A 23,343-nucleotide genomic window follows, 5' to 3' on the forward strand; every position below is an offset into this window, starting at 1 on the left:
AGATTAACATACATTGTCTTCTTGAAGTAGAGCTGTTGTACTAAGCAGCCAAGTAAAACAAGGGGGAAAATATGAAGCAATCCCTAAATAAAGGGAGAGATGAGAGATAAGGCAAAATCTCCCTCAGTTTAGACTATTCCTTAGTAGAATGGTTGGTAGCTACCTAGAATTAATCCATTTAATATTTTTTTACTACAAAATTCCAAATTACAAAATGTTGTTTTTGATTCTCTACTTCACTTCTTCATGGAAATAACAGAGTTCCAGATCAGCCATTTGCCTGATAGAATTTCAATGGGATTTGGGCCAGGAGCAGTGGAAGCTCCCTAGAAGTGGAGAGCCACTGGTGCCTGAACCATGGCCCCGCCCCGACACCGCCTCTTCCCCCTGAAACTCCTCCCTCTGTCACTCCCACTTTTTTACTGGCTATACGGGGGAGTGCATAGCTTTTAAAAGTGATGGAGAGAGGGCCCTCTGGCCCCCGGCTCCAGCAACCCTAATTTGGGCACCTAGCTCCTTATGCTCCTTTGAAAATTCTAGCCTTATGGAAAATAATAGTTGGGACTTATGTACCCTTGACTGGTACTTCCTGCAAACATTGTCAAAGGCCAGTGCTAGCATAAGTACTCACTTTCTAATAGTACTTTATGTAAATTAGACATGGTCTTTACAACAGGTATTTTTCCATGTGTCTTTGAGTCCTGTTTATGCTGGAAAGCTGTAACTTGTCAAGTGCCCGATTTGAGATACTATACAGCCTTGTTTGACAAGTGTTATTCTACCAGAATGTGGTGGAAAATAAGACAATCTTTTATTTAACTTAAAAAAAATCCAGATTTAAAAAAAAGTAGGAAAAAATCATGGAAGATGCACAATTTTTTTTGGATTAGTAAAGGAATAGCACTTATTTCCTTGTTAAAGTTGCTCTTTAAGAACAGATCTCAAATAATAGTATGCTGGAGTAGACACTGTACTCTTCTGAAGTGAACATGGTTAAATTGTTGTTGTTTTTTTAAACAAGAACTGTTCAATGGCTGAGTATCTTACCTTGGAAATGTAGCATTATGGCTACTGCAGTCCTTGAGAGTTAACAAAATGAAGGGAAGAAAATAAATCTAGGGATGAGATGATCAGTGCATACATTAGTGGATATAGTAAAGCCAATAAACTACATTGAAAATAATAAATGTGATAGGAAAGACCATCCTTGACCATTTGTCTATAGAATTAACATCTGTCAGATCTGGGATTTTGACTCTGAGCTGTGATGCCCTTCTCCGTAAGCTCCCCTTTTTATGAACCATATGCCTGTCCAAAGTGCTTCTGCTGTAGAGTTCTCTGCTTGAGATGGGTCTTCTATACTGGATGCTGGCACTGTCATATGAATACATGGTGGCTCTTGGGTCACTGATACCCGTGAACACTTCTGAGCCGCTGATCTCATTTCTTAATTCCAGAGTTGTAAGAAGAATGTTTCCATGGGCATCAACCTGTGGCAAGAAAGGAATGTAGTTTAGATAATTTATCTAATTAGTTATAATTGTATCAGCATATTTTTTTCCTTTTGCAAATTTGCAAATCTCACTTGATTTTACAAATGAGGAAGCTGCTTCAGGAGCAGCGATAGCATCAGAAAGGGTAGCACATGGATACGATTAAAGAGAATAAGTATTACCTGAAGATATTGCTACTGTTCCCCATCTGCCTGATGCTAAAGATGAAATGAATTGTTTAGTGATTAAATAAATTTTATCATGAGACAGTATCTTGGTTTGGGGATTGCTTCATTCAATTATAGGGCACAGTTGCTCCCCTTACTAAAATTCTGCTAGTTTTACTTTTAAGGCTCAATCTTTGCTATAAAAATGTGACATCCACTTAACAAAGGGTGTCAGGTCACCCTGGCATTGTCATGTACTTACGCTGAAAATACAGTTTTTCCTGTCTTTTAGTTTGCTTTACAGTTTCAGGACTGTGTGCTCATTTCTAAAACGTACTGTTGCTATGGTTCATGACAGTGAGCTTCCTTCCCAAGAAAAATGTCCCAGGCTATGGATGTGTCTTATCAACCAACCCCAGCAGAATGCATATTAACCATCTTTTGTAGTGATAGAAATAAGTATTAATCTAGATTGTCCTGCATAGATTTAAAGTCTGGGTATTAAAATACATAGGCTGCCAGTGTATGGGTAGAAGAGGCAGGTGAGCTGTCTGTAGCAAACAGTTTATTCTATGTGTGAATTAACATGAACAAACTTCAGTTTTGTTTTACAAATGTACTAAAATGTTCAATGAATGTTTAATGTGGATGCATTTCAACCTGTTTCTGAATTAGTTGTTTCAACTATATTTTCACTTATTTGATATTCATTATTTATGCTGTTATGATTGGTCAGCTACAGTACATAGCATTGTTACTGCTCCCAGATTAGGTGACCGGAAATTTGCAAACAGAGTGAGCACTTCTGGAACAAATAACAAATACTACAGCAGTATATGCATCTCAGAAGCCTTGTTCATGTTGGTAACATAGTCCTTTGCAAGCCACCTCCCAACCTGGCTGTGAATGAAAAGCAAACAAAAAGGAGTGCAGCTGGGCCAAATTGAATAGTTGATTTTATATTCACTAAAATAGTCACACATGACACCCTCACCTGCTCTTCACCCTTCTCAAGTTTGCATGTACTCCTGGGTGGTAAAACTTCTCTTGGTGTAGGAATGCTTTTGGCCTCTCCAGGATAATGTCCTAATTTTGGAAAGTCTTAGGAATATAAATATCTAAGAAATCTCCTATAATAGTTCATATTAGACAAGGATTCATTCTAGGATTGCCAACTTTGTAATATTTAAAAACCAGACACTCCAGCAGGAGTGCCAGAACCTCCCCTGCCCCGCACCTTCTTCCTGAGAACAAGACCCCACTCCTGCCCCACCCCTTCCCCTCAAGGTCCTGCCCCCCGTTTGCTCCTCTTTCCCTCTCCCTCCATTGCTTACTGCTTTTCCCCTCTCCCCACTCCCTGTGTGAGTTGGGAGGGACTTGCCTGCAGTGCTGGAAGCTGCAGCTGCTCAGTGCAGGTAGGAGGCAGCCTTGGCTAAGTAGGGGCTGGCGAGGGTGATGACTCAGCCCCTCCCTGCTTCTCCCGCCTGCAATAACCGGACTTTGGGTGTCCAGTCAGTAGATCTGACTGGACACCAGCAGGTCCCCTTTTTGACTGGACTTTTTGGTCAAAAAACGGAAACCTGGCCACCCTAATTCGTTCAGGAAATATATATCAGACATACAATTTTTGAAATCTCTTCTTTCAGCTTTGAGTATCAAAGCTATTCTCTTCCCACTGATTGAACAGGGTCCCAACCTACATTGTTTCCTTGGAACACTCAGAAACACATTTGTTCAATTCCTACAGGTCACTCCTATATTCATAAAGATTAGGGCAGAGGCTCCCAAATTGGTCAGTGGTCTACTGGTGATCTGTGGAGCAACATCTGGTAGTCTGCAGAGAACTGGCTGGTCACTTAGGGCCTGGCCTTCAATGGGAGTCTTATAACTGACTCCAGTAGGTAATGGGATTAGGTCCACAGTGTTGGATTTGCTTGTTTCCAGTCATTAAAAGATGACAACAAAATACATTAAATATATCCTTAATATTATTTTTCCATGATAGCAATTGCTGTAGTTGCTACAGAAATGTCATATAGTTGTGAATCAGTGCACAGTCTGTAGAGTAATAAATGGCAAGGAAAGGTATCCCCAAGAAAATCTTTTTTTTTTTTTTTTAAAGGTGTGGGCTTCACAATGGAAAGGTCAGCGAACCTCTGTATTAGGAACTTCAAACAACTCTTATGAAATACCAGTTGCACAAAGAGGCTATCAATCAGTTCTTGCATTGTTTCTAAGTAATAGATGCTGTTCTTACAGTTTTTCTTTTAGATCCTCCTCCTAGACTTTTCTAACATGTTAAAATATAATTTTAAAGTTTACATTCAATAGCTGATCCTGTTGCATGTAGCTATAGATTATGATTTTATCACTATTTGAAGAATATTGCTGGAGTGAAACTCTTTTCCAGTGTCCTGCTAAGTTATTTGTTCATGCTGTAATCACCTCCAGGCAAGACTGTCATGATTTTTTTCCCTAGCTGGAGTGCAGTATTTGATAAATCCACAGGAGTGCAATTATGGCTGGCTGGCTACTTTCTAGCTTTAAATTATTAAGGCACGTCATCCCCCATCCATCGTCGTCGTCTTCTTCTGCATTGACTTCCCATCATGTTTCATAGTCATCTTAAAATTGACTTTTAAAAGACTCAAGGACTCGAGATCCTCATGTAATAGAAGTTTAGGGATCTCGAGAGCTCCCTGTACTGAGGCAGGACCAAGTAAACCTAGACCATCCCTGACAGGTGTTTTTTCAACCCATTCTTAAACACCTCCAGTGGGAGGATTCCACAACCTTCCCTGGTAGCCTATTCCGGTATTTAAGTACCCAGTATAGTTAGACCATAGATATCTAACCTAAATCTCCCTTGTTGCAGATTAAGCCCATTACTACTTGTCCTACCCAACTTTAAGCCATAAAGTTGCCATAAAAAATTGGAAGTTTTGGATTCTGTTTTTCATCATGGAATTTCTTGAAGGAGGAAAGAGATGCAAATATCAGAGAAGGAAGAATCTACCTAAAGTGAAAAATGGTTATGTCTGGACTTAAGGAAATGTCATCCAGAAATTACTTATTCCAAGAAATCCATTATAAATATAAAAGAGTAAAAAAAAAAAAGGGGGGGGGGAATTGGATGGCTCAGGCAAGAATTCTATGCATTTAGTAGTTAAAAAAGTGATTTTTAAATTATTACAATTAGGAGCAAATTTTGGAGCTGTGAAGAGAGACCATATAGTAATGATATGGGGGAGAGGGAAGAGGAGGGAAAGGGTGATATTCTACTAGTACACAATGCTGTTAGCTTGTCTTACTTAATTAAGTATTTTAAACATCTTTTCAAAGAAGGTATCTAATTTTCTTTGTATAATTTTTTTTCCAACTGAGAAGTTATATTTTTGCCTGTTCTTCAAAAACCAATAAGAGGCTCTAGTTGCCATTAACAGTTATTTATCAACATAAATAAAGATGAAACCCAGCAGTAATCTCCATGATATTCTTTAAAGAAGAAATGATGAGAAAAATGCCATTTCCTCCCTAACAATTACTCCTGTAACAACTTCTCCTGAGAATCCTCCATAAAAATGATGGGCTTTGCCCCAAGGGCAACATGTTCTGGCTGTATCAGACCAAGTTAAGGAGTGAACTGCAAGTTCAGAGAATGATCTGCCACTAGCTCCCTCTGTTTTTACTAGAGGAGCCTTCTGCTTCAGAGTCACCACTAACTGCAGCAGTATGACATGGGGAGTGAAGCAGTCTCTCAGACAGGTTCTAGGACATGTAGGGCTTCATTCCTGTAAGGCAAAACCAACACTTAAACTCCACCCAGAAATCCACAAAAAGCTAGTCCAGATCATGAAGCATGAGTGGTATCTGGCTGCAGGCATATCACCTGCTTAACAACCAGGCTGTCTCAGCCTACTCCTACTCCAACTTCAGCTTCTGAATGGGTTTCAGAAATAGGCCCTAGTTGAGCACATTGCAGAAATCTAGTCTTCAGGTGACACAGTAACAAGGTATGTTTGAAATATTATAAGTTGTAACTTCCTGGTCAGATGCAAATGATGAAAGCCTGTCTTAGTTGCTGATCATCCAACTATAAGTGGAAATTCAATCAGAATCACAAGTTGTGAAGACAAGTGATAAGTGGTGGATAACCATCCTCAATAAAAGAGGAAGGTAGAACCTTTACCATATCTTTCACTAGCCCTCTGTCACTTCTGTTTTATCTGGATTGAGCATGTTTGTCATCCATGTCCCAGTCTCAACCAGACACTGAGGAAAGCGATCTGCATCATTTGAATGAGAAAAGATACAGCTGAGTGTCATCTGCAAACTGATGACACTAAAACCTATGCAAGGTACTTTCAGTCAAAAAGGAAGATAAAGCCCCTGTCCCAAGGAGCTAATAGTCTGACAGAGAACTAGACACAAGAAACCTTTGGAGTGAGGAAAAATATGAATGTATATTAAACCGGTAAATAAAGCCTCACGGGGCATATATCTCATGGCTGTTTGTTACTGTATAATCCTATGTATAAATTAAGGGTTTTGGAGTTGTGTAATATAGAATCAGTTGCAACAGTAGTGTAAGCATCATTAAGTTACTCTATTATAGCTTCTTCTTATAAAGACAAATAACTTGTAAGTGCTTACAATTTAAATTGATTCATACGGGTGTTTCCTTGTAAACTAATATACGCTCACAGTTTATTGCAAGCCAAGTGCCATATGAATTGGTGCTTTAATTTAAGTGTTATGATCCTATTACATTTTTAAATGAGTTTTAAAATCATTTTAAGCTCGCTGATTTGAATAAATCAGCAAAACAATTCACCATTTTAGAATTATAGGTTTACTATTCATAGCAAAGTGTTTATGATGATCTCTAAGAAAAAGATCGAAAAGAGAAGCAAACAAGTTCATATATAAAAATCTTTGATTGAATGATATGGAACTAGGTCATCAGAGGATTTGACCCCTATGTCTTTAATAGTCATTTCAGGGTGTACTAAACTTCAGATCCAAATACTGTTTAAAAAAAAAATCAAAAGTATAGCAGACGTTTAATTACTGAGGTATAACAAGAATCTTGAAAAAATAGGCAACCGCCAAAAGAAATCTCCAAAAGAGGCGTGTTTGCAGAACTGTCATCCCTGACTATAGAGAGACCAGGTAGGTAGGTGAGGCAATCTTTTATTTAAAAGTATCTTAGCTCAGACACTCTGCTTCCATCCCCAGACCTGAAGAAGAGTTCTGTATAGCTCAAAAGCTTGTACCTTCCACCAACAGAAGTTGGTCCAATAAAAGATATTACCTCAGCCAACTTGTGTCTCACCTATCCTGGGACCAACATGGCTACAACGACACTGCAGACAATCCCTGACTACATTAATTTTAGATGGAAATAGTTTTAATTTGAAATTTATAACAAATATGTAGATTTAGTGTTTCTTTAAAAAAATATAAATTTTACCACCACCAAGACCTAACACAGGACAACACTTGGTTGTGCCTGGGATAATGTGCTGTCCCAAGAGCAGCCTAGGAAGCAGATTCTGACTTGGTCACAATCTGCCTTTCAATTTTGGAGAACACATCCCAGCCCCATACCTAGTGCAGACTACATCCCCTGGTGCACAGGCACATTTGTGCTAGCCAGAATACTAGAGGTTGCGGAGATGCAACCAACGCTCTGCCCACTCTGTGTTTCTGCCTGCCCACTCTTCACCCACCTGCAAGAGAGAGTGAGTGCACCCCACCCCCTTACTCTCCTGAATGGATATGCAGGACGTACCATGACCTGCCTCATGATGCATATTACTAGTTTGGATTAACCCCCCAATATAATCTTTCAGATATACTCCTGGTGATCTATAAATAGAATAGAATGCTATCTAGGGAGGGAAATTTTGCCATTATCCTTTACAAACATTTTGACTTCAGACATGCTGAACCTTGAAAATGTTAGCCAGGATTTTAAAGTGATGCTTGCCTTGCAGAGAAGTCTCTTTTGGGGATTTCTTTAAGGCATCTCAAATTGGGACATCCAAAATCACCATTCATGTCTGAAAATCAAGCTATGTAGAGTGATGGATTTCTGACATTTTGCTTAGTGAATTACATTCAATTTTGCCCTTTTAGGAATGAATGTAAACTAATAATTTCCTACAGTAAGCCAAGGACATTTGCATAAGTCCTTACATCTAGAACATACATACAGATCTGTAATTTTACTTCTGTGAGACGTCTCAATGACTTCACTGGGACTGTTCATGTGTAAGCATGTGCAGGATGGGATCCAGATGGAGCGTGATTGTTCCTATGATTAAAGGATAGGGTTGAGAATCAGGAGAGATGGGTCAGTCGTGGAGTTACCTTGGGTAAACTCTGTGTCTTAGTTGCACCATCTATAAAATGGGGATAATAATGCCCTATCCAGTGATAATCTGAACCTAAGTTAACTTTTGTAAGACACTGTGTAAGCCTTTGTTGATAATGGCTATGGAAATGTAAAGTATAGTTACACTGTTGGGCTGTTATCTGAAGATGACCTAAATGGAATATAAGGAGAATTATAAAACGTGATTGAGCTGATCTCTTGTTAATCAACTAGCCTTTCTAAAAATATATATATATCAAAGTATAAATATCCTTCACATTTCAAACAAATGGATGTAGTTTACATTGAATGTTTCTTTATAGTGAAAACATCGCTTTTAGTCTCTGCTGAATTTACAATTTCTTTAGTCCGCTCTGTTTTTCACTTTAAGAAAGCTTCAGTGAAGCTGCTTGAGACCTAAATCACGATAGACCACGTATGCATGAATCTTCATTAGTGATATCCCTGGGGGGTGACTGCTCAGTAAAGATTAAAGAAACTCAAGCCAGTACATTTATCTAGAGGATGATGAATGCTGTATCATGCTTCGTGACTTTTAAACAACACTGAAAGACAGTACAAAATAGTTTTGGATGCAAGTAATGCACATATGCAAAATATATTGCTGATGGCTGTAAAGGGTACTCAGACATCTATAGGAACAACCCAGTATGGTTCTCTCATTGCAATTTATTGTCAAAGGACTAGCTTCAGAAATTTTCAATTTTGTCTAGAGTGAATTGAGTTAATCCATTTCATATAAATGATTGAAGGACGTAATACATTTTTCTTTGAGTTCTGAGACAAAAGTTTAGGACCAGATTTACTCCTAATAATATGCAGTTAGGCACAAAAGTAGTTCACATTATAGTCAGTGTGTAAAGGTGTTGCAATCTATCCCTACACTGCGATAAAACACCCGTGGCATGGCCACAGCTGGCCTGGGTCAGCTGACTCAGGCTTGCGGGGTTTGGGCTGCGGGGCTAGAATATTGCTGTGTAGACATTTGGGCTCTGGATCCTCCCCCCCATGGGGATATCAGAGCCCAGGTTCCAGTCCAAGCCCAGAGGTCTACAAAGCAATTTTATAGACCTGCAGCCCAAGTCAGCTGATCCAGGACAGCCATGGGTCTTCTGTTGCAGTGTAGACATAGAATGGTGATGAGAATATGAGCTGAGCTTCAGAGGAAGACATCCTTTTGCAGTTTTTTTAACAGTTATTTATCTACAAATAGAAACATACACTTTTGTGTATGGGGACCCTACAAGTGTGTTACTACTTTGGCTGTTTTGACCCAGATATCCAAAGCTATAACTAGCTCTCCATGAAAAGACAATAAGAGGACAGGGAGATGTAAAGGATTTTAAAAATATTTTATCATCAAAAATAGAACCAAGAACAATGAGAGCTTATTTGTAATGAATAAAAAGAATTCCTTCATGTATAAAAATGTTAAAATAAAAATGACACACTGATGTAGGACTATGGTGGTCCTGGATTCCTCCTCTGTCAGGTTGTGGAAGAAAAAAACACTATGTGTGGAACATTACAAGGTCATTATCTGCATCCAGTTTGTCTTCCAGGTGCTGGTTCAATTTCATAATCAGTTCATTGCATGTCTGTCAGCATATCCAATAGCATAGTATCTGCTGAAGGAAGAAGCTCATCCTCCTTGCCCAGAACACATCTCAGGTAGAAATAAGTAGCACTATTAACCTGGAGAAAAGGAGAAGAAGAACTGTTACATGTACATCATAGTTGTTTACAGTGGTAACTATTATGGATATATGACATGGGTCAATATGGTAGAGGAAGCCCCATCTTGTGATTTTTACATACTTACTGCTGCTCTTCTCTCACCCTCTGAAAGCAGCTTCCTGTATTTTGGTACTGACCATTAGGGCACCGCTGAAATATGAAAGATATGAGGAAATTCTGTAGAACAGAGATCAGATGAGGTACTCTAGCTCCACCAGTCCCATTAGCTTCCAATCTGCAGCTTTGATCATGTATTCTTCCTATGTAAAACTGAAAGATAAAGCCCACCTTAGAAGATCAATATTTTCCATATTGCAAGCCAAAAGGATACTTATAAGGACCATGCATGCAGTATGTCTACAGTCACCAATGCAACAACAAAATCATTAATTGACAGAACTCTTTAACAATCAATTTAAATGCCTATGTGTCACAGGCATATGTTGAGTGAATTGCAAAAGGCAATTCAATTAAGCAATTGTCTGATACAGACGTTCTTAATTTCTGTAATATTTCTGCCAGCTTACAATCAAAGTGAAAGTTTTAAACTGGCTTTGGTAAACCTCAGCAAGATGTAACCTGTGTCTCCAAATCTGTAGAAAACATGTAACTTACCTCCATTCCATGGACCACCTACAGAGTCATCTGCTCATGTACCAGGGTCCACACAGCCAGGGCTGATGCTGGAGAAGAGGTGCTTCTCTATTTTCTTCATGGATCCTTTCTGTCCACCTTCCACGTGGATCAGAATAGCTTTGGGGTGTCTGAGCAGAGGTGAGAGTATTTAAAACTGGCCTCTGTTCACTTGTTTTTTCCCCCATCTCATCTGGAAGCAGCATAGGTATGGACAGCATCTCCAGCAAACAATCCATAAAAGGAGGGCTTAGCCCTTAACAGTGATGGGGTAACACTTTGTGGAGTACCTGTAGGGTGTCAGGGTCGTGAACTGTATTTCCATGTAGCATAATAGGTCACTCTGTATGGTTTTGGACAACAGATGAATGTAGGTAAGTATTTTTATCTGGCCATGTAGTATAATGAGGATGATGAGTTCCTTGGCACTGAGAGCAATGTGGCACCATATTTTAGTTGAAGACAGGCACCACAGTTTAGTTGCAGTAACTCCCTTATTATATATTAAGTTCTTTGGGAAAAAATTGTTAATGCTTTCATTTATGGATGCCTTTCCCTATTAGAAATAAAAATATATGAAATATTAGCTTGAATCAATTACCTGGACTTTATTCATCTCTGGTTTGCCCTTCTCATCAGTAGCCTTTTCAGCTGCCTTTTTTTGACGGTGAGGGCCTTTCCCAAAGAATATGTAGTTTACAAAGGCATATTCCAGCAAGGCCAGAAATACAAACACAAAGCATCCCATTAGGTAAATATCTATTGCCTTTACATAGGGAATCTTTGGTAGTGTCTCCCTGAGATGAGTGCTGATTGTGGTCATGGTCAGCACAGTTGTGATTCCTGTGAAGTTTAAAAAAAAAAATGTTGGTAAGGCAACTCTGATATGTTGTTCGTCACTTTGAAGGCATAAAAACTGCATCATTGCTCAAACCACATTGTCATTGAGTTTGACATAGTTGGCTTAATTATTTCATCAGAGATTCCTAACCATTATGGGAGTGCATTTGTCATCTAGCAAAAAATATTACTGGGCATAAAGACAGTATGTCCTATGTAACATGCTAGGTTTATGTATATAAACTGGTAGTGAAGGGAGCCAGTGAGGTGGAAAGTGGAAAATTTGAAACAGCAGGTGCCTTCTTTAAGTGACATATTAAATTGCAAGCTCTGCAGGCATTTGGGGCCAACCCCCTTGCCTTTTCCATAGCAGGAGGGACAATCAGTTACCTGAACACTCCATTCTTCTCCAGTTGCCTGTCTCATTAGTAGCCTACCCTGCTAATTTTTTTTTAAATACACTTAAGCCCCTTTCCAAAGAATATGTGGCTTACAAAGGCACATTCCAGTGCTGGCTGATTTAGTCACTATAGAACAGGGATGTTATGGAGAAGACACTTGGTCTTGTCAGGTGAGAGAACGCTGCTAACTTGATTCTTAAAGTAGCCATTCTGCCTGATCCCTATAGTGGAATTAAATTTACCAGTGTTCTTGGAGTCAGAGTAAGTATCCTAGCCAGAGGAAAGGTATTAGGAGTAATTTTGACTGAGGATAAGAGAGTTGAGAGGATAAATGGAGGCTCCAGAACAGAATGGTGGGCATTAATGTAGGGAAGTTGGTGGTGTCATCATAATAGCCCTCTACACTAATTTTCAAAGGGATTACTTAATTCTATGAGGTGAAACTTTTCCAGCTCATGGCTTCGTAATCTATTAACCACAATGTGATTAACTTTTGATGTTGGTCTATGAGAATGAAACCATTTTCTATTCTGTTATAATCACAGGCCATTAATATATCTAATGAATAGCTGTAGACTCATTCAGTCATAAGGAGCTCCAATTAAATGAGACTGGGGACAACATGATTTACTGCAGTTAGCCTTTGAAAAGATTATCGGCTTAAACCACAGACAGTCCTTATAAACGATGCTAACAGGCTGAGGCCCTCCTTTCAGATTGCTCCGGTAAAATTGTAGCAGGTAGCATGGTATCACAATATGAACTGGCATGTGGGTGAAACACAGGGTCAAGTTTTCAGTTACTGAAATCAACATAGTCCCATTGACTATGGGGCCATGCTGAGTTACACAACTTGGTACTCAAGCCACTTTAATAGCTTTGAAAATAAATTACCTAGGGCAACTCTTGCAGCAGAGGCATCATAGTTGATCCAAAAAGATACCCACGATAGAATTGTGATCAACGTGGAAGGCATGTAGGTTTGCAAAATGAAGTAACCAATATTTCGTTTAAGCCGAAAACTAAGTGATAATCGAGGATATGCCCCTGAAAGAAGGATGAAAGTGACGTTATGAAAACTTCAGCCATTGATACTTCTGTGTCAGGTGCACTTTTTGAGATTGTCAGTGCTTACCTGTTGTAAATTCCACTTTTTTTGATACCATCTTGTAATCAACAATTGAGAACTGTGGGAGCTCAATATTATTAACTCCTGTTACTGCAGATTCCCCTCCATTCCAGTAAAACTCAATATCATCAGTGGTATATCCATCTAAAACAAAGAAACACAATTTGACTATTTTCAAATAAGTTAATTGGCCTCTCAGAGTTAGTAAGACAACTCCCACCTGTTTATGCTCTCTGTATGTGTGTGTATATATATCTCCTCAATATTTATTCCACTCTATATGCATCCGAAGAAGTGGGCTGTAGTCCACGAAAGCTTATGCTCTAATAAATTTGTTAGTCTCTAAGGTGCCACAAGTACTCCTGTTTAATTTGACTATTGTTTGTTTGGGTTTTTTTTGGTCAGTTGGTTTTCCAAGCCACACTTTTTAATGAGAAAGGAGCCATCTATTTATTCTGGATTTGGAATGCTTGTTTTTAAAAATGTAGCTACTTGAATCATGAGTTCAATGTGCTGTTACATGAATTCCAAGTTACACACAAATCATTGTTTTCTTTTTAGTAAGAGGCAATATCTAAGAGAATGGATATGCAGAAGATTATAAATAAAAATACAGAAATAAGATGAAAAATTATAGGAGAAGCTGATAGTACTGCTTGTAATCAAGGTTGCCCAACACTTCCCACTAGACCCTGTTTTCAGTACTTACAATTTTGCCAAACTTTAATTGTTCAGATTAACATTTTGTATGCTGGATGTTTGCCTCGGGCAAAAAATTTTTGGAGAGCTTCATCAAAAATGGTTCAGCCACTTCTGAGAATAGTTTGGGAAATAGTTTAGTCCCCTTGTGCATTATAATGTAGTCTTTACATGATCACATACTATATTTAACATAGGACCCTTGCCTCATTTAAGGCACCGGATGAACCTGCTCTGGGAATGAATCAGGGTTGTGCAGTGAAGGAGGCTGTCTGTAGGACCTCTGCCTTTGTTGCAGAAGTTGGAAGGTGTGTGGTGAATGAGGCTGGGGATTACAGGAGGCAAGAAAGGGCAGCCACATGGTTAAGGCAGGGGAATGTGGGAGAATCCCTGCCTCTGGCACAGGGGTTTTGTGTGATGCGAGTCAAGTCCCTTAAAGCAAATTTTTCACAGGTGACCACTAACTGTGTCCTTATTTTTCTGAGTGCCCAACTTGAAACATCTTGTCTGATCTGTGGAAGTGCTGAGCTCTCACATTTACAGCTGACATGAATGGGAGCTGTACTTGGAACACACAAAGTGCTATATAAGCTAAATACTCTGAAAAATCTGGCCATAGGTGTCTTAAATTAGGATCTCATGATTGGTGGACACCTTTCTAACCTTAATCTCTGTGCCTCAGTTCCTTATCTGTAAAATGGGGATAATACCCTCCACCTTATGGGGAGTCATGAAAATTAATTGTTTGTGAAGCACTCAAATACTACAGTGATGAGTGCAATAGAAAAGCCCAGGAGGAAATGAAAAGCTCTGTCTTCAGAGCAGGGTTTGAATAGTGTGCAGGTAAATAAGGCCTAGGGCTACACTCTATGCATCCGAAGAAGTGAGGTTTTTACTCACGAAAGCTTATGCCCAAATAAATCTGTTAGTCTTTAAGGTGCCACCAGACTCTTTGTTGACATTGAACAATGAGGAAGAAACAGAATATTGACCATCTGCTCATTAAATAAGCTCTGTCCATCCTATGCAGTAAATGAGGCAGGGGTCATTACTAAAACCACTACTGTTTTTAGCATGCTGGTGTGAATCTCTCTACCCGGCCAGGGAGGCTCGCCCCCAGGTGCAGTGTAAATTATTTCCCTGCGTGCCTGGCTGGCTTTCTGGCTGATAAGTCAGGGCACAAGTAGGCTCCTTGCACAACCATTCCTCTGTTCTTTGCTTGCACTCTGGAGTACTGGGTAAGTAGCCCGATGAGGCCTTATGCCTCCTTACTTGCCTGCACAGCCGAGTGAGGCCTGTGAAATCTAGGCCTGTGTTTTGTTCTTTTTTTTCCTACCTGGACTCTTACTGCTCCTTTTACTCCATATCTTGTAGTTGTACTTTTTGGTTATTGGAGTCACTTTGCGCCTTCTAAGAGTCCGAGGGATTAGATCTATTGTTTTTTTTTAAACTGAGCCCTGAGTATTTGAGGCATTTCTTTATTTCTTCTGCAAATGCTAAACTTTGAATTGTGAAACTGCAAAACAGATCTTTTGGTTTTGGTTTTACATTTATGCTGCAGGAAAGAAGCTCTCTTAGAATTTTTGCAATTATCTTGAGTAAACTGAGCTGCCCCAGAAATAGATCAGGAACCATATTGGGATTCTGTCATAGGTTCCCCATATGATCATTGGTTCCCCTTTACTCCAGAAAGAAAGTAATTTGCTACCTGGGAAAGGTAAAGATTTGGTCAGGCTTAATTTACACTGCATAAATTAAATGAAAACGTATTTGAATTGAAATCTTTAGAGTACAGTTAATTGCACCTTTGCCAAGGTGGATACTTTAGATGGTAAAGATCTAAAACAGGGGTGGGCAAACTATGGCCCATGGGCTGGATCTGGCCTCTCAGAGCGTTGGATCCGGCCCGCAGGACTGCCCCCCACGGCGCAGCGGGCCCTGTGCCGCTCTCCAGAAGCGGCCGGCACCACGGGCCTGGGCGGGGGGGCAGAGGGCTCCGTGCATTGCTCTTGCCTCCAAGCACAGGAACAGGGAACCGCAGCCAATGAGAGCTTAGGGGGAGGTACCTGGATGTGCAGCAAGGGCAGCGCACGTGGAGCCCTCTGCCCCCCCTCCCTCAGGGGCTGCAATGCTTCCTGGAGCGGTGTGGGGCCAGGGACAGGGCAGGCAGGCAAGGAGCCTGCTATGGCCCTGGTGTGTGCCTGGAGCTCGAAGCCCCCTGCCCACCAACTCCCTGCCCTAATCCCCCTGCCTGCACCGCGCACCCCTCCTGCACCCCCACTCCCTGCCCTGAGCCCCCTTGTACACCCTGCACCCCAACCCCCTGCCCAGAGCCCCCTCGTTCACACTGCACCCCTCCTATGCCCCCAATCCCTTGCCCTGAGCCTCCTCCTACACACTGCACTTCCTCCCATACCCCACCCCCTGCCCTGGCCCTGCATACAATTTCCCCACCCAGATGTGGTCCTTGGCCCAAAAAGTTTGCCCACCCCAATCTAAAAACATGTTTTATGTGTGCCAGCAATATATTTCCTACATAGCAAGAAAAGTCAAAAATGTAATTTCTCTATGCCAATGCCTTACTATAGTCAAGTCTCTCTTAAAGGCTAAATACATGGATAGGGGGGTGTAGTTTCCCTAGCAACAATAATGAAGCAGGAGCTCTCAGAACTTGCTCTTTGACTCATGGGACTGCTTAGCAGTTGAACAATGCTCAAACCACTGAGCTATCTTTTGATGCAAATATTTGTGATGGATTGAACAAAGACAAATGCTAACATGGCTTAACTATTTGTGAACTACTGAATGCCACCGTTTCTAACCATCTGAATTGCTTCTAGATAGTTTAGTACCATTTTAGCGCAGATCATTGCTGTTAGATTAGATGGAACTGCTGGCTTCTGATTGCTCATGCGTACACCACTCAAGTGACCCCATAGTTAATAGGGATCTCCTGTTTTAGGCTGTCAAGCAATGTGCTGAGCAGCCTTGGTTTCCACTGATTTCAGGTGGGAGTTAAAGGCGCTTGACACATTGCTTGATCAGACTCTTTGTCTGCTGGCAAAACTGGTTACAGTAAAAGTCTTGGTGGGGGAGAGACACTTTATTTTGCAAAAAGCTAAACTTTGTGTATTTGATTTTCTGTAAAAAATGAAATATCTAAAAATAGCAGTTTGTTTCTTCCTTTGGTGCATTTTACGTACATTTTTCAGAGTCCTCTGCTATGTCAAAATGACAATTTTAGGGGTGGTTAAAACAGTCTGTGATGGGTTGGATCACAGAAACCCCCTTGGTAGCTGCCACCTGATGTGCAAAGACTACCTCTGCTCCTGTTTTCCCTGCCAGTTCAGGACTCCAGCACCCTGTCTTGCTGAGCCAGACACTCCCGTCTGCCCCAACACAGACCCAGGGTCTGAATCACTTGCCCCAAAGCTGCAAGTTTACCTGAAAACAGCTCACAGAAGTGTGCTTGTCTTTAGCACTCAGATGCCCAACTCCCAATGGGGTCTAAACCCAGATAAATCCGTTTTACCCTGCATAAAGTTTATGCAGGGCAAACTCATAAATTGTTCACCCTCTATAACACTGATAGAGAGAGATGCACAGTTGTTTGCTCCCCCAGGTATTAATACATACTCTGAGTAAATTACTAAATAAAAAGTGATTTTATTAAATACAGAAAATAGGATTTAAGTGGTTCCAAGTAGTAACAGACAGAACAAAGTAAGTCACCAAGTAAAATAAAATGCACAAATCTATGCCTAATCAAACTAAATACAGATAAGTTCCTCACCAGTTCCAGAATGCTCCCTTTTACAGGCTAATCTCCTTTTAGCCTGGGTCCAGCAATCACTCACACCCCTGTAGTTACTGTCGTTTGTTCCAGTTCCCTTCAAGTATCCTGGGGAGGTGGAGAGGCTCCTTCCTTAGCCAGCTCAAGACCAAAATGGAGGGGTCTCCCATGGGTTTAAATAGACTCTCTCTTGTGGGTGGAGACCCCTCTCCTGTGCAAAGTCCAGCTCCAAGATGGAGTTCTGGAGTCACCTCATAGACTCATAGACTTTAAGGTCAGAAGGGACCATTATGATCATCTGGTCTGACCCCCTGCATGCTGCAGGCCACAAAACCGTCCCTACCCCTTCCCTGGACTCTGCTGTTGAAGTCCCCAATCCTGTTTTAGGTGGCTTCAATCGGCAGAAACCCTCCTGCTAGAGATCCCTGCCCCATGCTGCGGAGGAAGGCGAAAAACCTCCAGGGGCTCAGCCAATCTGCCCTGGAGGAAAATTCCTTCCCGACCCCAAATATGGCGATCAGTAAGACCCCGAGCATATAGGCAAGAGTCTCCAGCCTGACCCCTGTCAGCCATTGTACAATTTACCTACCATTGCTTGGTTTTCCTCGACTACTGTGTTTTACCATTAAACCATTCCCTCCATAAATTTATCTAACTTAATCTTAAAACCAGACAGGTCCGTCGCCCCCACCGTTTCCCTCGGAAGGCCGTTCCAATATTTCACCCCTCTGACGGTCAGAAACCTTCGTCTAATTTCAAGCCTGAACTTCCCCACGGCCAGTTTATATCCATTCGTTCTCGTATCCACATTAGTACTTAGCTGGAATAGTTCTTCTCCCTCCCTCGTATTAATCCCTCTAATATATTTAAAGATAGCAATCATATCCCCCCTCAGCCTTCGCTTTGTCAGACTAAACAACCCAAGCTCCTCTAGTCTCTTTTCATACGACAGGTTTTCCATTCCTCTGATCATCCTAGTGGCCCTTCTCTGCACCCGTTCCAGTTTGAGTTCATCTTTTTTAAACATGGGAGACCAGAACTGCACACAGTACTCCAAATGAGGTCTCACCAGCGCCTTGTACAACGGAAGCAGGACCTCCTTATCCCTACTAGATATACCTCGCCTAATGCATCCCAAGACAGCATTGGCTTTTTTCACCGCCACGTCGCATTGTCGACTCATAGTCATCCTGCGGTCTACGAGGACCCCTAGGTCCTTCTCCTCTTCCGTTACTTCTAACCAATGCGTCCCCATCTTGTAACTAAAATTTTTGTTAGTCATCCCCAAATGCATCACCTTACACTTTTTACTATTAAATTTCATCCTATTTCTGATACTCCAATTCACAAGCTCATTCAAGTCTCCCTGCAGGATATCCCTATCCTCCTCCGAATTTACAACGCCTCCCACCTTCGTATCATCCGCAAACTTTATCAGCCCACTCCTGCAATCGCTTCCGAGGTCAGTTATAAATAGATTAAATAAAATGGGTCCCAAAACCGAACCTTGAGGCACTCCACTAGTAACCTCCCTCCAACCTGACAGTTCACCCTTTAATACGACCCGCTGCATTCTCCCCATTAACCAATTCCTTATCCACCTCTGGATTTTCATATCGATCCCCATGTTTTTCAGTTTAACCAATAATTCCTCATGGGGTACAGTATCAAACGCTTTACTGAAATCCAGGTATATCAGGTCCACCGCATTTCCCTTATCTAATAAATCCGTTACTTTCTCAAAGAAGGAGATCAGATTCGTTTGGCACGATCTGCCCTTCGTAAAACCATGTTGTAATTTATCGCAATTGCCACTAACCTCCAGGTCCTCAACTAGTTTCTCTTTCAGAATTTTCTCTAACACCTTGCACACTACGGATGTTAAACTAACAGGCCTGTAGTTACCCGGATCACTTTTTTTCCCTTTCTTGAAAATAGGAACTACATTAGCTATTCTCCAGTCTAACGTCACCTGGGCAAGTCACATGCCCCTGCATGACTCAGTCTTTACAGGCTGAAGCCATTGTCCACATGGTATCTTGCATATCTCCAGGAAGACTTCTTATGTGGATTGGAGCATTCCAAGATGCATTGTTCCCCAAGTGTTTCCTGATCAGATACTTAACCTGGCGAATTCCTCCCTGAAAAAGCTGACCAAATGCCTCACAAAGCTTACTTAGAAACCAAGCAAGCATACAGCCCATATTCTTAACCTCAAGTAGAAAATGATATATATGTACAAATAGGATGAATAGATATAGTAGACCATAACCTTTACGGAGATACGTTACATGGTACAGGCAGCACAAAACATATTCCAGTTATATCATACATATATTTATAAACACCCCCCCCCCATGAAGCCTTATGGGGTACGCTGTCACACAGTTTGTCAGATTCCTATACCTTGCATCACTTTCAGTGCTCAACCACATTGTTCAATAATGCTAAAATTGTGGTAGAAAGTGATTAATGGAAATTGTTCTTATTTAAAAGGTGAATTTACTCTGCACAAGTGTTAAAAGGTAAAGGAGACATACTGGTTTTGAAGGAGATAGAATATATTACAACTTTGCTACAACCGATCAAAGTAGGTATAGCTAATTATGTCTTGGGGCCAGAAGCCACCATCATTACTCATGTTGAGTGGTACCTTAGTCTGGAATTAGTTCCACAGAATTAAGTGATTTGTCCAAAGCTACATGGTAGTGCTGGGAATTGAACCTGGATGCCCCAATTCCGGTCCAGTGCCTTACCTACAAGACCCTTTTCCCTCCCTGCTCTATAAATTACATTAAAAAAAAAAGTTAAGAGTGTTAGGGTTCTGTTTATTATTTCTTATATTATATTTATTTTATTATTTCTTATATTTGTGGTACTGTAGTGTCTTGTAGCCATAGTCATGGACCAGGTCTCCATTGTACGAGGCACTGTCCAAACACAAACCAAAAAGTCCCTGCCCCAAAGAGCTTACATCTAAGTATAAGATAAAAGACAACAGATGGATTTGGGCAGATTGATGGTGGAGTACAAGGAAACAGTGAGACAATATTGTCTAAATAGGGTGGGGGAACTGGTATAAAACAAGCAGCGTGAACAATGTGATGGTGGCAAATATCATGTTAGTTCCATGGTTATTTTTGGGGTGGGTTTACTTAGGAGGGGTTTAGCTAAATGGGAAGGGAAGAGATGTGTCTGGGGACAGGGGAGGGCAAGGGGGCAGGTGTGGAGTAGTGCTGAGGTGGAGAGGGGGAAGGTTGGAGCACACAACAGAGAGAGTTTGAGAACAAGCTCTGGAGACTGAGAACAATCTGAGAACAGTTTCCGGTTTTGACTAGAAGGTCCAGCAGTCCCTGCTTTGGCTGCTTCTAGGCCTATCAGCTGGAGTTTCTGGCTTTCTGCTTTTCTGCAACTGTTCCCCAAAGTCTGCCCTTGGTGCAGTGCTGCTACCTGGGGTGTAGCCACTCAAGACAGAAGGTAAAGTTACAATTTAACCCAAAGTTAAAAGAAAGGGTTCCCCTTCCCCCTTGCTTTAAGTACTGCAGATTTCCAAGGAACATTTTATCATTTTAAAATGTGTCATGGTCACAACATACCGTAAGCAAGAGAGAAATTAAAAGTAAAGCCACCCCTTTTAATTCAAGAGCCAGATAAGAACATAAGAAAGACCATACTGGGTCAGACCAAAGTGCAGTATCCTGTCTTCCAACAGTGGCCAACACCAGGTGCTTCAAAGGGAATGAACAGAACAGGTAATCATTAAACCATCCTCTTTTTCCCATTCCCAACTTCTAGCAAACATAGGCTAGGGACACCATTCCTGCCCATCCTGGCTAATAGCCATTGATAGACTTATCCTCCATGAATGTATCTCGTTTTTTTTTTTAACGCTGTTAAAGTCTTGGCTTTCAAAACATCCTCTAGCAAAGAGTTCCACAGGTTGACTGTATATTCTCTGAAGAAGTACTTGCTTTTGTTTGTTTTAAACCTGCTGCCTATTAATTTTATTTGGTGACCTCTAGTTTTTGTGTTATGAGAAGGAGTAAATAACTGTTCCTTATTTACTTTCTCCACACCAGTCATGATTTTAGAGACATCTCTCATATCCCCCTTTAGTTGTCTCTTTTCCATGATGAAAAATCCCAGTCTTATTAATTTCTCCTCATATGGAAGCTGTTCCATACACCTAATAATTTTTGTTGCCCTTTTCTATACCTTTTCCAATTCCAATATTTCTTTTTTGAGATGAGACAACCACATCTGCACACCGTATTCAAGATGCGGGCATACCATGGATTTATATAGAGGCAATATGATATTTTCAGTTGTCATATCGCTCCCTTTCTTAATGATTCTCAACATTCTGTTTGCTTTTTTGACTGCCACTGCACATTGAGTGGATGTTTTCAGAGAACTATCCACAATGACTCCAAGATCTCTTCCTTGAGTGGTAACAGCTAATTTAGATCCCATTATTTTATATGTATAGTTGGGATTGTTTTCCAATATGCATTACTTTGCATTTATCAACATCAAAGATATATATAACAAAATGGCAGGAGAGCTTTCCATAGTTAGAAGTGACTGTTTTGGGGGTGTGGCAAAAATATATATATATATATATATATATATATATATATATATATATGAATAATTGCTAAAGCCAGGGCACTTTTTTGGGCCAAAACCTTTTTTGCTTGGAGCAGGGGTATGAACCTAGGTATTTCACATCCCTAGTGAGAGCTAATAGTCTGGTGATCTCTGCCAATTGAGCTACTGGAGTAACTGATAGCAATAATAAGTTGTCTACCTCTATGTGGACCAGCATTAGAAGGCGATAAACACAAATTTTGCCAGTGGATTTCACAGGTACTTGCTGATACTGGAGGGATAGTGAGATTTGGGAATCCTGGGTTTCATTACAGGCTCTGGAGGAGGAATGTGCTCTAGTGGTCACACTCTTTTGCCCCCATGTGACCTCTTGTACCAGTTCTCTCTTCCCCAACCCTGGCTCCTCATCCCAGTCTCGTTTTCCTCACCCAGCCAATCACAGTCTGCACTCCTCAGGCTTCTCATTCTGGCTCCCATCTGTGTGTCCAGAAAGCACCAGTCTCAACTCTCTGGTCTCATTGTTCCAATGCCAGTGTTGTTCTCCTTGCCCGTGGCCAATCCCAGTTCCTTCCTCCTGGTTTCTCTTCCAATTTACTTCTCTCATCATCCTGGCCTCTGGTTAACCTCCCATTCTCCTTCACTACTGGCTCCCCGACCCCAATCTCTGCCACCTGACTCCTTGTCTCAGTCTTTGTCAGTCTAACTTAGTTCTCCCCCTGCACCTCAGCTATTTATAAGAGCTGTCTCCCCCTCTCCTCAACTTCTTCCATCCCCCGCCCACTGCTTCTTAATTCCATGTTCTTTTCCCAGCCAGTCCGAGGCTCTCCCCTCAGCCTAACTTCATTCCCAGTTTTCCTCTCCACCCTCCCCCACCCCAGCCTCCATTCTGAGGCTCCCTTGTACCAATCTAATCTCCCTGCATTTGAATCAGGCAACGTTCTCCTTCATGCTGCCTGGGCCTGCAAGGTGGTGGTGGTGGTGGTGGAGTGTCATGGCACACATTGGAGAGAGAGGCTCCCTGTTCTCAGCTCTGGTATCCTAACATGGACCTGGCACAGCTTGCAGCAGCCCAGTGGACAGTGTCTTCGGGGAATCTAACTGCTAAAATCTAAGACGTCTCCCTTGAGCTGGTACAAATTGAGATTTTCAAAGGCTTATAACTTGGACAAATTTGGGTGAATTTCTGTGGGGACAGAAAAAGGCACATCCCTGACACAAAGGCCACCCCCTGCCAAACTTCAATTCCCTTTCTCAAAGAAGTTGCCAGAATTTTTTGACATGGGCAAAAGGTGTTTCCCCTCATCTCATTCTTGAAAACAGCCAAATTGTGTTAAGTATCAGAGGGGTAGCCGTGTTAGTCTGAATCTGTAAAAAGCAACAGAGGGTCCTGTGGCACCTTTGAGACTAACAGAAGTATTGGGAGCATAAGCTTTCGTGGGT

General features: G+C 41.3%; 1 protein-coding gene across 1 annotated transcript in view; it reads right to left on the reverse strand.

Moving 5' to 3' along the window:
- Positions 1-417: 417 nt before the first annotated feature.
- The window catches only part of LOC117878479 (gamma-aminobutyric acid receptor subunit beta-1), a 107,593-nt gene continuing 84,667 nt past the window's right edge, over positions 418-23,343 (reverse strand). The window contains exons 3-6 of the mRNA XM_034772687.1: positions 12,807-12,944; positions 12,566-12,718; positions 11,032-11,273; positions 418-1,490 (exon numbers count right to left, since the gene is read on the reverse strand). Of these exons, the coding sequence (XP_034628578.1) occupies positions 1,143-1,490; positions 11,032-11,273; positions 12,566-12,718; positions 12,807-12,944 (881 nt within the window). The 3' untranslated portion in view covers positions 418-1,142. The remainder of the gene's footprint in view (positions 1,491-11,031; positions 11,274-12,565; positions 12,719-12,806; positions 12,945-23,343) is intronic.

Source organism: Trachemys scripta, chromosome 5, assembly GCF_013100865.1.
Source record: "Trachemys scripta elegans isolate TJP31775 chromosome 5, CAS_Tse_1.0, whole genome shotgun sequence".
NCBI classification, from domain to species: domain Eukaryota; kingdom Metazoa; phylum Chordata; order Testudines; family Emydidae; genus Trachemys; species Trachemys scripta.